General features: G+C 43.6%; 1 protein-coding gene across 2 annotated transcripts in view; it reads right to left on the reverse strand.

Moving 5' to 3' along the window:
• Positions 1–4,767, reverse strand: part of HECW1 (HECT, C2 and WW domain containing E3 ubiquitin protein ligase 1) — a 430,092-nt gene extending 425,325 nt beyond the window's left edge. Inside the window, exon 1 of one of the 2 annotated variants that reach the window (XM_088018231.1) lies at positions 4,662–4,767. Coding sequence is in view for 1 of the 2 variants with exons in the window: in XM_088018230.1 (XP_087874356.1) it covers positions 3,947–4,069 (123 nt within the window). In the remaining variant the exon portion in view is untranslated. Of the gene's footprint in view, positions 1–3,946; positions 4,070–4,661 lie in introns of those variants that run through there. The other variant, XM_088018230.1, reaches the window with a different exon arrangement.
• Positions 4,768–12,537: the final 7,770 nt, after the last annotated feature.

Consider the following 12,537-nt stretch of genomic DNA (forward strand, 5'->3'; position numbering starts at 1 on the left):
GTCAATTTAAGGACAAAGTGATTGAATCACAATCGCTGGCCATGGATGTGAATTTTGGTCTTCTTTTTTTCCCTTCCACACACATGATATTTCCCTGACATCTGTTCAATACAAATAGATCTAGAAAGTGTGAAAGGGAAAATCTGCTCCACTAAATATATAAAAGGGACCCCGAGTGAAGTTTCCATGATGGCATTCGTCATTATGGGCACAGATGGCGTCCTTTTCCAGCGCCCCCCCGCCCCATACACCAGCTTAAGTTCCATGCACTGAATTCTCCCCCAAAATACTGCAAGGCAATAGATGCTGGATAATACCAGAAGAGCCTGTCTGTACACTATATCTTTATTTATCAATCCTCTGTGTACATCAAGCTTTGGGCCAATACAATCAGGAAGAGCATGGGTTCTCAACTAATAATGTGAACAGTGCACATCCCTTGTTGCTATGGAAATCCAGATGTTTTTCTCTAGTGACCTGGGGGCTTAGTGGTCTTTGTGATACTTGCCGATAAACAGTGACATTATTGTCATCCTGCACGGACTACTTATCATTTTCCCTACCATGCTCATGTCACAGAACATGACAACCACTTACCAGTAGATACCCATACATCCAAACATTATGGTATGGGGCATATAAATCACCTATCTACTGCTTTTTTTCCTAAAGTGTTTTAAGGAGGCTTTAAAGACAAATACCCAGTGGTCAGAAAGTCCATGTTCACGTCCAACAAAATCATCAGATGAGCTGGTCTGCCTCTAAGCCTCATTGTCTCTTACCTTGAGAAGTACCGTTTATGAAGAAGGTAGAAAGGGTTCAGACAGGTGGAAGGTTATGAGGCTCTGACTCCTGCATCTAGTGGGGCAGGGTAAGGGTGGATGGGCAGTGTTAGCAGCCCCGTATGTGTTATAGGTCGGCCAAGCCCAAAAAGGGGCAGAAACACAAAACAGTAAGTAAATAAGTAAATAAATAAGAGCAAAATGAGGGACCAGAAGGAAATGGGAACATTGTTAGATGAATCCCAGGGAACACTTCTGACCACCAGGATTACTCAACTGTGAAACACACTCCATGGTGAGAATAAAAACATTTTACTACAGGTCCTGGAACACTGACTATCAAACCATAAATTTACAAACGTTTTATACAGGAGTTGGGGATCGTCCACCTTTTCACCACTGCCCCCCTCACTAGGAACAGAAATGCCACAGATCATTTCCTTTAATACAATAAATCTAATTTTACAAACAAGAGAGAACTGTTATAGCTACTTACGACAATATTGTTAACAGAGGGCCTAAAATGATTATTAGATAACCCAGAGGCTAACACACATAGCCTTAAGTATTTTTAGTATATACACTGCAAAGTTAAATTTATAAATAAATGTAAATATTAATATAATTATAATTAATACTAATCTTTTTCTCCCTCTAATTCAATTGAATAAACCAACAGAAACAACCCTATGGCCTTTGGGATTACCTGGTTCAACTCCCTACTTTTTAAAGAAGAGGAAACTAAACCTCAGAGAGGAAAAGTGACTTGAAAAAAAGCCACATGGAACATTCCACACTGTTTTCTCTAAAAGTCCATGAATGGCAAACAAGCTCAGGGCGGCCTTACAGTAAGGCACATGGATTTGAACTTCCTGGTTTCCTAATGGTAACCCTTCCTGCTTTTCAGAATGAAAAATTAAGAAGGTGATGGAATGGAAGCAAGGGGTCTGTCTGTAAGTCACACCTGTTGGCATAGAAATCCGCCTGTGAGGAGACTCAGTCAGGGTGGGCTGACCCAGCAATGATGGTTGTCTCTGGTCTAGCTGCTGGCTCATTTCAGAAGCACAGCTCACAGAGGTTCAATGTGATTCCAACAAATGACTGTCAGTCAGGGGCATTCCCTAGACAAGTCCATCATCATCCGAGCAAGCTGTGGGTGGTGGAAACCAGCCTTGGAGAGGAAGTGGCAAAGGGGGGCTCACCTTCACCGTCTAATTGCGGGCTGGAGTGCTGGGGCTGAATAAATTCCCTTCTAAGGCCACAGCAAGACAGAACCAAGCAGCGATCAGATCAATTTTGTCAAAGGATAATCCAGGTTTTTCAAGTAAGAAAGAACCCAAGCGTGCAGTATCTGGACTTGCAACTACCTGATTTCTCACTGAGAGTCGGGGGAACCTTTCTCTGGGGCCTGGATTTGAGTCCTGGCTCACCTGTTCCCTCAGAGGCTTACATCACCCCTCTGATCTGCCCATCTGACTCACGAAGGGAAGAATTCCCACCTACCTCTGGCCTAAATGGGTAGAGGGCATTTCTATGACCTGAAATGCACTCAATCAACATTCCTGAGAACATACCCCTGTCCCGGGCAAAGTGCAATGTGCTGGAGAGATGAGAGATGAATTGAACAATGTCCTTGTCCTCAACGTGCTCGTAGCACGTTCAAGACAAGGGGGTTGTGGCCCTTTCTTCACACCTCACGTAACTGCGATATGGTAAGAGCTGCCTGAGCGGTATGAAGGAGAAGGCTATGGAAACAAGAGAGGGAGTGCTTCATTGTGCCTGGCACGTAGCCTTAGGCGAGGATGTTATTTTAATTGTAACTTTAAAACAGATGAGCACACTACAGCGGAAAATTGAGTAGGTAAGCATAAATCAATGATCAAATACCCCAACCATTCCTAAACTGTAAAAATTACTACAAGCACACGAAAATGCTTTGCTTGCCTGTTTCAAGTAATTGTCGCCTCATTTCTATAATAAGCATCAGTGCTAGCAAGTTTTGTGAACAATATCAAATTCTATCAGGGAAAGTAAGTCAGACGCTGTTGCCAATTGCCGATGAAACAGCCACTTAGAGTCTTTCTTTAAAAACAAAACAAAAAAATCAATCATTGGAAATAAGCTATATTGTCGATTATCTACAAAAGATGGGGCTGTAATAAATAACTAATCCACAAATAAAGAGGAAATCTGTTACCAAATATTCTCCTAGGTACCCCAGACCCTACCAAATCTTTTGCTCTAGTGAGCAAAAACAAACAAAAAAATTTGACCTGTTTGAGTCATTGGCTATTTTCATTTAGAGGAAAATGCAGATACCGGGGTTAAAACAAATTGCAAGGTGTAAAAATAAACCACAAATTCTATAATCTGTCCCTGGTTTGCTTGCATAATTTGGGCTAGAATTATTGGCCTTACTAAACTGGGTAAGTTTTCTTACTCCTCTACCATTATCACACAATCCTAGAACTGGAAGGAACCATGGAAATCAGCCAGTCCAACTTCCTCACTTTACTGATAAGGAGGGGAGATGGCAGAGGCTTGTCCTTCCATAATCACATCTGTTTTCTTAGTACTTCCTATATTGATAATCATATCTGATGCAAGCATCACAGAAAGTAAAGCTTAAATGATCTTTTAAAACATCCGTCTTTAAAAGCCAGAAGTGCGAAGGGAAGCAAATGACGGTACGGGCACACAAATCACAGGAGCTGCAGTCCCTCTGTACTGATGCATGAATAGGCTGTTCCAGCTCAGAATGTGGTCTCCCTACCAAGTCAATAATGTCACTATCTAAACAAACTTAGGCAATTTGCCTTCGTGAAATAACTACCTGAGACAAAAAGAACTGTCATTCCACAAAGCTGCTAAGCTGCCCTAGACTGGGATTCCAGAATTAGTCAGAACATGGTTTATTAAATGAAACACTCTAAAGTTCCATTTGCCTGTAGGTCTAGGAACTAAAATAGTGCTACGTTTTTTCCAATGCCACATTCCAGAGGAGGCTGCAAACAGAGGGAAGGGGCAACAGGGAATTCTGCCACACTCTTTTGCTCCACCAAGCAGGCACACACATTCATACCAGGGTAGGCATTTGGACTCTAATCCCTTCTTAGTGGAAAACACACATTTTCAAAATGAATCCCCGATCTAGAACGAATTACCGTAATAGCCAAAGCCGGAGCGAGTCCGCTGATGAGAAACGCAGATCTGGCCACCTCTTTTGAGACGCCTTGGACCACGACACTGCCTGGGTCTTTAAGGTCTGGCCTTTTCAGGTAGGGCATCTGCCCTCCTAAATCGCGTTTAAATCCCAGGAAAAGAGAGAAGATGCCTCCCTTAGTCTTTGAACTATGCTGTTCCTCCTGTATCCATTTCTGCTGAACACAGCCTTGTTATCTTTACAAAGAGAAAAAAATAAAAACAAGGGGAGAATTGCACCACTGCAGATCCCAAGAGAAGTAAGCACAAAACTATAGCAACGTCAAATATCTTCAGCAACTAGGAAAATCCCCACATGCTCTCCGGTGTCAGCTCAATGCAGACTGGGGCGCTCTGTGCCCGGAACTACAGGAAGCCGGGCATCTCTGCAGCCTGTGTCCCTGCCAGCGCCCCCCCCCCCACCCCATACACACACACGCGCGCTCAAATTGGGCAGGGAAGTTATGGTCTCTGTGTGCAAGACAGAGAGACAGACCACGCACCCACACTCGGCAAATCCGCCAAGTGGCCGGGACGTCAACACGGCAGAGCAATCACAAGGCACTGGCGGAGCGGGGGATGGAGGGGCCACATTGTTGGAGCCCTCGGATTTTGCTGCATTGTCACGGCCCGGGAATGTAGGGGTAGAAGGAAGCGCACCTCCAGCTAAAAATGGACCGGACGCGTTTTTCCCAGCGGCTCCCTCCCCGCCTGCGTGCAGGTCGCAATACGGTAGGCGACAAGACGGGCTGCTCCCGCTAAAACTCAGGTGGCAGGCCCGGCTGAGCGGTGCAGCCGGCCGGGGACAGGGAGGTGCTGGGAGAAGCACCCACACCGCGCATCCTCCCAGCCTGCCACCACCCAGGGGAGCATGGCCCCGACCTGCCACGCGCCCCCTGAGAGCACTAGCGAGCTCGCGCGGGGCTGTGGGCTCGCTCGGCTAACCACGGCATTGCATGGGACGCAATTGTCGAAAAGGCAGCCCAAGGCAAAACCCAAATCCAGAGCCTTGGTTCACAAGGGGTGGGTGTGGGCTGGGAAGGGGGATTACGTAGGTCTCTCCGCCCCCTCCCCTGACACCTCCTCGCCACTGGGAGGGCGCCGGGGGGGCGGGGGAGGCGCCACGAACCCGTTTGGGGGCTTCTTTGTTTCTCTCGGTGCCCCGCAGGAGGGCCCGGTGTGCCTGCTGTACCCGAGCCGGGGTCGCCACCCGGGCTGCCTGCCCGGCCCTGGCGGCGGCACGTCCCAGGCTGACAATTGAACCTCGCGGGAGAAGCGAGAGGGTGGGGAGGAGGGTGGATCCCGGGCCCAGGGGAGGGAGGGCGCTGCCGGGGCCTCGGGAGCGGCGGGGAAGCCGCCCAGAGAAGGGCGGGGGAAGGGGCGGCAGGCAGAGTCCCCGCACGGCGCTCGCTTACCTTGGCAGCCCCGGCCTGGGCACAGATCATGCTCCAGTCAGCGCGCAGGTTAGAGCCGGGGGGCGCACGTGCCCTGCATGGCGCGCCGGGCACCTGCCGGGGGACCCGGGCGCCCACCCGCTCTCGCAGCGCTCCGGGGGCTCGCGGCGAGCGGCAGCCACCGCCAGGGCCACGGCGAGCGGCGCGCGCTGCTCGGGGAGTGTACGCGCGAGGACTGGGCCGGCTCGGTCAGAGACGCACCGTATTCTGGCTCCCACAACGGCGCCTGGTGCGCGGCAACGCAGCACACTTCATCGCTTTATCCTCCCGCCCGCATCCCCTCCCTCCCTGCCTGCTCCTCTGTGGGTACCAGACTTCCCGAACCAACCACAAGCCGGGCTTGCTCTCATTAGCGCTGCCCCGCCCTGCAGCCTCCGCGCACCCCCCGCCCCCGCCCCCGCCGTAAATATATATTGATTCTTGTTACCGCCGGCCCCATCCTTCCTACACCCAGCAGGCGTACTGGGCATATCCAGCACCAGCCCCGGCTCACTGGCCCTTTTGTGTCTGTGCGAACAGTATGTTCAGAAAGGATCTGGTAGAGACACCCTAGCAGGTACCCTATGACAGGTGTTCTTGGCCTCTGGCTTACACACTTTCCCCACCTACCGTATACACAGTTAGGGACACTCACACATGTCTGGGCACCATCCTGTGTCTGCACCACGAACACACAAAACAAACATTGTAATTACAAATGCAAAGGGTGGAAATACTCTCCCTCCCCCCCCCCCCGAAAATCTATTGTTGGGCAAGACTAGCTTTCAAGCAGGGTTTTATACTAAACTGCACGCAGTGTCAGGATGCTAGAACTGGAAGGAAGCAAAGAAGAAACCCCTCCTTGTACAGCCAACCAATATGCATAGAGAACTGAAATGTTAGTTGCTGTTGGCTGCTGGCAGCTCCATGTGTGTAGATCTATGTGCATTTGGTCAGGATCTGGCCTGATGTATTCACATAAGATGCAGTGGTTTTGAGCACATAATCTGCATCATCTGTAATTCCATGAACTAACTGCATTCTTCAGAATGCTTATTCATTTATTCCCATTCTCCTGCCCAGCATCCCCTACATGAGACATTTTACACACCAGGAGAAATCTTCTTTCCCATACCCCAAACTCAGTCTTCCTCTAGAACAAGCAAAGGGCTGGCCCTGACCCCAGGACTCCTCATTGAAGTCAGTGCAAAGACTTCTCTAAACCAAGTCTTCTCTCCCAACACTGTAGGATGGGATGCTTCTCAATGACTCTCCTCTCACTGACCCAGCTCTTGATTTCTCTCTCACAACCAGAAGTTTTCAGAAGTGGAAACCTGGGAAGACGTGAAGGCAGCTTCACCAGTTCTCCTTTCTCCAAGAAGGCACAGCTCATCAGCCCTTCCCTACCCTCATTCCACTGGGGCTAGGGGTGCCCAGGACTCCCCTTTTCCTGACAGACACTTTCTTGCCTCACACTGTTAGATGTCCTAGTCAGATGAGCTCAAAGCTATACCTTTTCAAACCTCAGCTAAGGATCCACACAGAAAATTGGCCACATGTTTCTCCAGATTTTGTACTCGGATCAGTATCACCTCCCATGTGAAAAAGACCCTCCAAGAATAGACTAAAAGCAGGCTGCAGCAGTAAATAGCAACATCAACCATGTGGAGTCTGCGACCAGAGACTTGAACAAAAAAACTCTGCCATAAACCAGCATCCACGGTTTCTAAATTAGCGCAGTATCACCAAACCACAATAAAGAAAATTCTTTACTTCAATTAATTGTCAAGATGTTCACCTCTTTATTTTCAGTGACGCAGACTCAACCTGGCTCAGAGATACTTCTTTCTGTTCTCTCTGTCATGGAGAAAACTTGGACAAGTCAACATCTTTCATAAGGTTATTGAAGCAACAATCCTGAACTGTGCTTTATTTTCCTCTGGAGAGTTTCCTTTTTTATACTAAAGGCAAAAGATAAGAAAGCAGAAGTACACAAACTTTCACATTTTAACATGTTGAGTAGATAAATTATAAAGCAGCTTCTCCATGTTGGGGGCAATGGCAGCACACACACTCACTCACACTTACTGTCTTCTGTATTCTCCACACTCACACTGTCGTGTTTATTCCTCACAGTCCCCACTGCAGCCTGGGTAACATCATCCTGTTTTACAGAGAAGAAAAGCAAGACTACATGGGTTCTATAATTGCTTTAAGGTCTCATGGACAGCAGAAGACCTCAAATCTAGAATTAACTGACTTTGTCTACCTGAACCTTAAAGCGAGGCATATTTGGTGGAGAAATAAAAAGACTTGTCATAAATTTTAAAGCCATCCATTTGTGAATCACATTAATGAAGCTTCTAATGTACTCCAAACAGTGTTATAAGTACCATAAAATCAAGTCACAGTCCCAGTGCCCCCAACGATACTAATCTTACATAAGGGCATAAGATGATGACACATTTTGAGAAGCATATTCAAACACTGAGTGTTATCATCATTGCGATGTAACCTTGTGTTTTCAACTTTTGTAACTCAGGGAGGGACTGGCATGCATGCTCATCTCAGGCCATATGCAGATAAAGACAGGCAGACATCATCCTTTGTAAGTGGCACCTACAATGCTGAGAAATCTAGTGGCTTGAACTAACCAAGGGGTCACCTTTAGGAACAGACCTCCATCATAATGTCAGAAGTGAATGTCTTATAGTGAAATACCAAGCAGCTGGAACTGTGTTCATGGTGTCATGTCTGACATTGTCTCCATAAGACCAATTGTAGCCATGATACAAAATTATCATCTGAGGACACCTACGGCTGAGGATAGTAATTCAGAGGCCAGGGTGTCCAACTTTGGTCAGCTGAACAAGCTACCTAGAGAAACCAGGCCTTCCTCTTATGAAGGAAAAAGGATTTTAATTAGCAAATGACTAGGGAATGGCAGTGACTATCTTGGCAGCTATGAAAACCTTAGGGGGTTTGGGATCAAGGGTGGGTCAAACACAGACTGAGGTTACATGAAAGAGCATAGGACTTTATTCACATGAATTTATCTACTCATTCAACAATATTTTTTAATATAACCCTGAAGAAGACAGAGTCTGACTTCATGGAGATCAGAGTCAAGAGCACTAAAACCTCTAATTAAAGAAGTGAGCACTCTATATTTGACAGATGAGGTGATAGGTAAAACGGAGGGCCCATCATCACATATTACAAGGGCCACAAATTCAGATCCAGTTGTGGGGAGCGAGGGTGGGTCAAAGGACAAACTTCTTAGAATTAATGGTGCCTAAATTGATTGAGTCTTAAAGGATCAGTAGGAATCGGCAGGCGAAGGGAGTGAAGGAAAAAGACCCTAGATTAATGTGGCAAGGTCAAAAGATAGGCAGAGTGGTGTATGGTATATTCAAGAAAATTTCAGTCTGATTAAAATGCAAACAAATGCATAAGTGTGTAGCAGTGTCTTATTGTGGTTTTAAATTGAATTTTCCTATTAATTAACGAGGGTGAGCTTTTTCTCATGTTCTTACTTTCCATTTTTAGTGAAGAGTCCGTTCAAAACTTTTGCCCATTTTTAAATGGGTTGTTTCTTTCCTGTTGAGTTTTAGAGTTCTTTATGTGTTCTAGATACAAGTTCTTGGTCAGAAATGTGATTTGTAAATATTTCCTCCCAGTCTGTGGCTTGTTTGCATTCTCTTAGTTTCTTCCACAGAGCAAAGTTTCAAAAGGTTGAAGGAGTTTAACTTACCAACTTTCTTTTATGAGTCATATGACTAACCTGAGGTTACAAAGAGTTTGGTTGATGGGGCGCCTGGGTGGCTCAGTCAGTTAAGCAACTGCCTTCGGCTCAGGTCATGATCCCAGGGTCCTGGGATCAAGCCCCACATCGGACTCCCTGCTCAGTGGGAAGCTGGCTTCTCCCTCTCCCACTCCCCCTGCTTGTGTTCCCTCTCTCGCTGTGTCTCTCTCTGTCAAATAAATAAAATCTTTAAAACAAAAAACAAAGAGTTTGGTTGATTTTTTTTTTTTACAACTTTTACATCTTACACTTAGGTCTTTGGTCCACTTGGAATTATCATTATATTTTAGATGTGAAGTATAAGTCATAGGGTCTGTTTGCCTGTCTGTTTTTGCACATGGATGTTAAATTATTCCAACACTATATATTGGAAAGACTATCTTTTCTTAATTGAATTGCTTTTGTAAATTTTCAGAAATAAATATTGATAAGGGTCTCTTTCTGGATTCTTTGTTCTGTACCACTGGCCTGTTTGTCAATCCTTTTGCTGATATTACACTATCTTAATTACATAGATTAATCTTAAGTCTTGAAATCAGGTAGAGTCCTCCAAACTTGTTTTTTTTTTTCAAAATCACTCTGTCTATTCTCACTTATTTGCTTTTACATATAAATTTTAGAATCAATTTATCAATACCTACAAGAAATCTCTACCAGGGTTTTGATTTCAATTGTGTTAAATTTGTATATCAACTTCAGAAGAACTGACATTTTAACAACCTTCCGTTTTCTTTCAGTGTTCCAGTCCATACACTTAGTGTACCTTTGTATTTCTTTAATTTATTTCATCGGTGTTTGAGGTTTTTAGCGTACAGATCATACACATGTTTTCTTAGGTATATATCTAAGCATTACCTTTTTGGGTCTTACTGTAAAAGGTATTAATTTAAATTTTGAATTTCACTTTGTATTAAAATGTACCTGGGATTCAGTTTTAATCAGTTATGGAAAGGCAGACGGGCAGGTACAGAAATTATTGCCAAGAAGGAGGAAGTTTACAGGTTCCCAGAAACAGGAAGCAGGACATGCCATGCAGGGCCACATGGTAAAGTACCTGGTTCGGTCAGGAGGCAGAAGGGGCAAGGGGAGACCACAGTCTGGAGCCTATATATTGTTCTCTGCAGGCAGGAATCAGGGAAGCAGCATAGGCAAGTTTGAACAAGCTTAGGATTGGAGAGTTCGAATAATTTTAGTGGGCTCCGGGCTAAAGAGGTGGTCCCAAGTTGTTCTCTACATGAGGAAAAACTGTCTTGGGGTGTGACAGTTAGATGAAGGCGATAGTTAGGAGTCAGAAGTAGCTGGCTTGTTTGTGAAAGGTGCTTTCACAGGACGGTTGTTCACTCCCTGGGCAGGAAGGCCCCTAAAATGTCAAAACATAGTAAAATACAGAAAATTTAAAAACATGATTAATACAGACTTAGTCATTGCTAGAATGGAAAAAAATGAAGTTTTTTTTTTATATATTTATCTTTTATCCTGTAATCTTGCTAAATTCATTTATTAATTCTAGGAGCTTTTGTGTAAATTACTTGGAATTTTCAATATAAACAATTATGGTGTCTGTGAATAGAGAGAATTTTATTTCTTCTTTTTCAATTTGTATGCTTTTTAGTGTTATCTCACTATCTTTTCTATTTCTTACATATATTTTAAAATTATTAACTCAACAATTTGTTATTTGTTGAGCTTCAATGTAAGGATGAATAATACTTAAAGAGCGTATATACTTGTGGTCAAGTTAAATGCATAAATACAATATGATGTTGGTGCTAGGGCAGAGATGTGTTGTAAGTGTGATGGGACTGAGCATGCTAATTATGGCCGGGAAGCTAGAGAAGCCTCCACTAATAGGGCTTTAAAGGAAGAATAGGACTTTGTTGAATGGCCAAAAGGGGAAATACATCTTAAGAAAAAATAACAGTGCATATGGAAGTGCAGAAATACTAAAGGAATAGAATGTACCTGGAAATGGTGAGGAGTTCAATTTAAATGGAGCAAAAAAAAGAGGTGATCCAGGATAACTGGATAGAAAGTTTTGGGATAGACTGTGGTGAGCTGAAGATGTCCTGCTCTAGATTTTAGACTTAATTCTGTAAGTAATGGAGAACCATAATGCTTTTTAAAGCCGGGAAATAAAACAAGATTCATCATTTAAATGTACAGTAAAGGAAAATTTACAGTGTGCTTTTAAGTTTGTAATAATTTTAGATTATTAAGATGTATTGATAACAGAACAGTCAAGATAGGATGGCTGCTGGCTAATTTGCCCTCAACCACCTTTCCATCATAATACTTATTAAGGAGCATAAGACAAAGAAGTGTGACAGACTATTATGAACTATGAATGTTTATCAACAACTTACCACACTCCAGAAGGATTTTTTTCACTAATCAAAGTATGGCTTAGGCATTAAAACACAGCCAAACAAAAAAATATATATATATAGAAACAAATATTGCTGTGTTGCCCTTTCTTAAGTGCAAAGCCTTCATTTAGAAAAAGAAGTAGAGGATAGTGGTAAAGAATATGGACTCATATCAATGACTGGGTTTGAAAACATGGTTCTACCATTGCTTTATGTTGTTAAAAACTTAAATTCAATTTTCTTATTTATGAAATTGACTTATTAATATTATTTACCTTAAAAATTGTTAAGGTTGAAGTGGGATAACAAATGTGAAGTTCATAGCGTTGAGCATGATGGCTTGTTCCATCAGTAATAACTTTTATATAAATCCATTTGGGAATTTCAACATGCTGCAGTGCATATACTGAGTTTGAAAGCATCTGGACAGAAGTTAGATATTTTTCAAAGAGATTTTTAAAAACTAATTTATACAAAAGAAAGGTGGGACAAAGTACACTCAAAAATTTTAATGGATGATTTAAAATTAACAATGAAAGCATTAAAAACTTTTAAATAGCCCTGTGAATCAAATAAGTGCAAATTAAATTGAGAGAACATTAGCACTAATTAAGTTGCCCCCCCAAATATACATTTAAAAAATTACTAGTTAGCATGCAGTGCACTTCTGCTAGTGAGAAAGTAAATTATTCCAACATATCTGAAGGGCAATTTGTCACTTGTTTATGAATCTTTAGATAGTTCATCTGTTTAAATGTAGCTGCATCAGTTAGTTTTTGCTGCATAACAAACCATCCCAAAATCTAGGTAATTAGAACAACAACCATGTATTATTTCTCATTAGTCTGTAGATTGGCTATAAATTGCTGACCTGTGCCAGACTAAGCTGATCTCAGCTGGGTTCATCCATTTGGGCAGTTGGCAGGTTTCCTGGGAGCTGGCTGATCTAG

Source organism: Eumetopias jubatus, unplaced genomic scaffold (assembly GCF_037043125.1).
Source record: "Eumetopias jubatus isolate StellerSeaLion01/CBP00866 unplaced genomic scaffold, mEumJub1_p1.0 scaffold_14, whole genome shotgun sequence".
Lineage (NCBI taxonomy): Eukaryota > Metazoa > Chordata > Mammalia > Carnivora > Otariidae > Eumetopias > Eumetopias jubatus.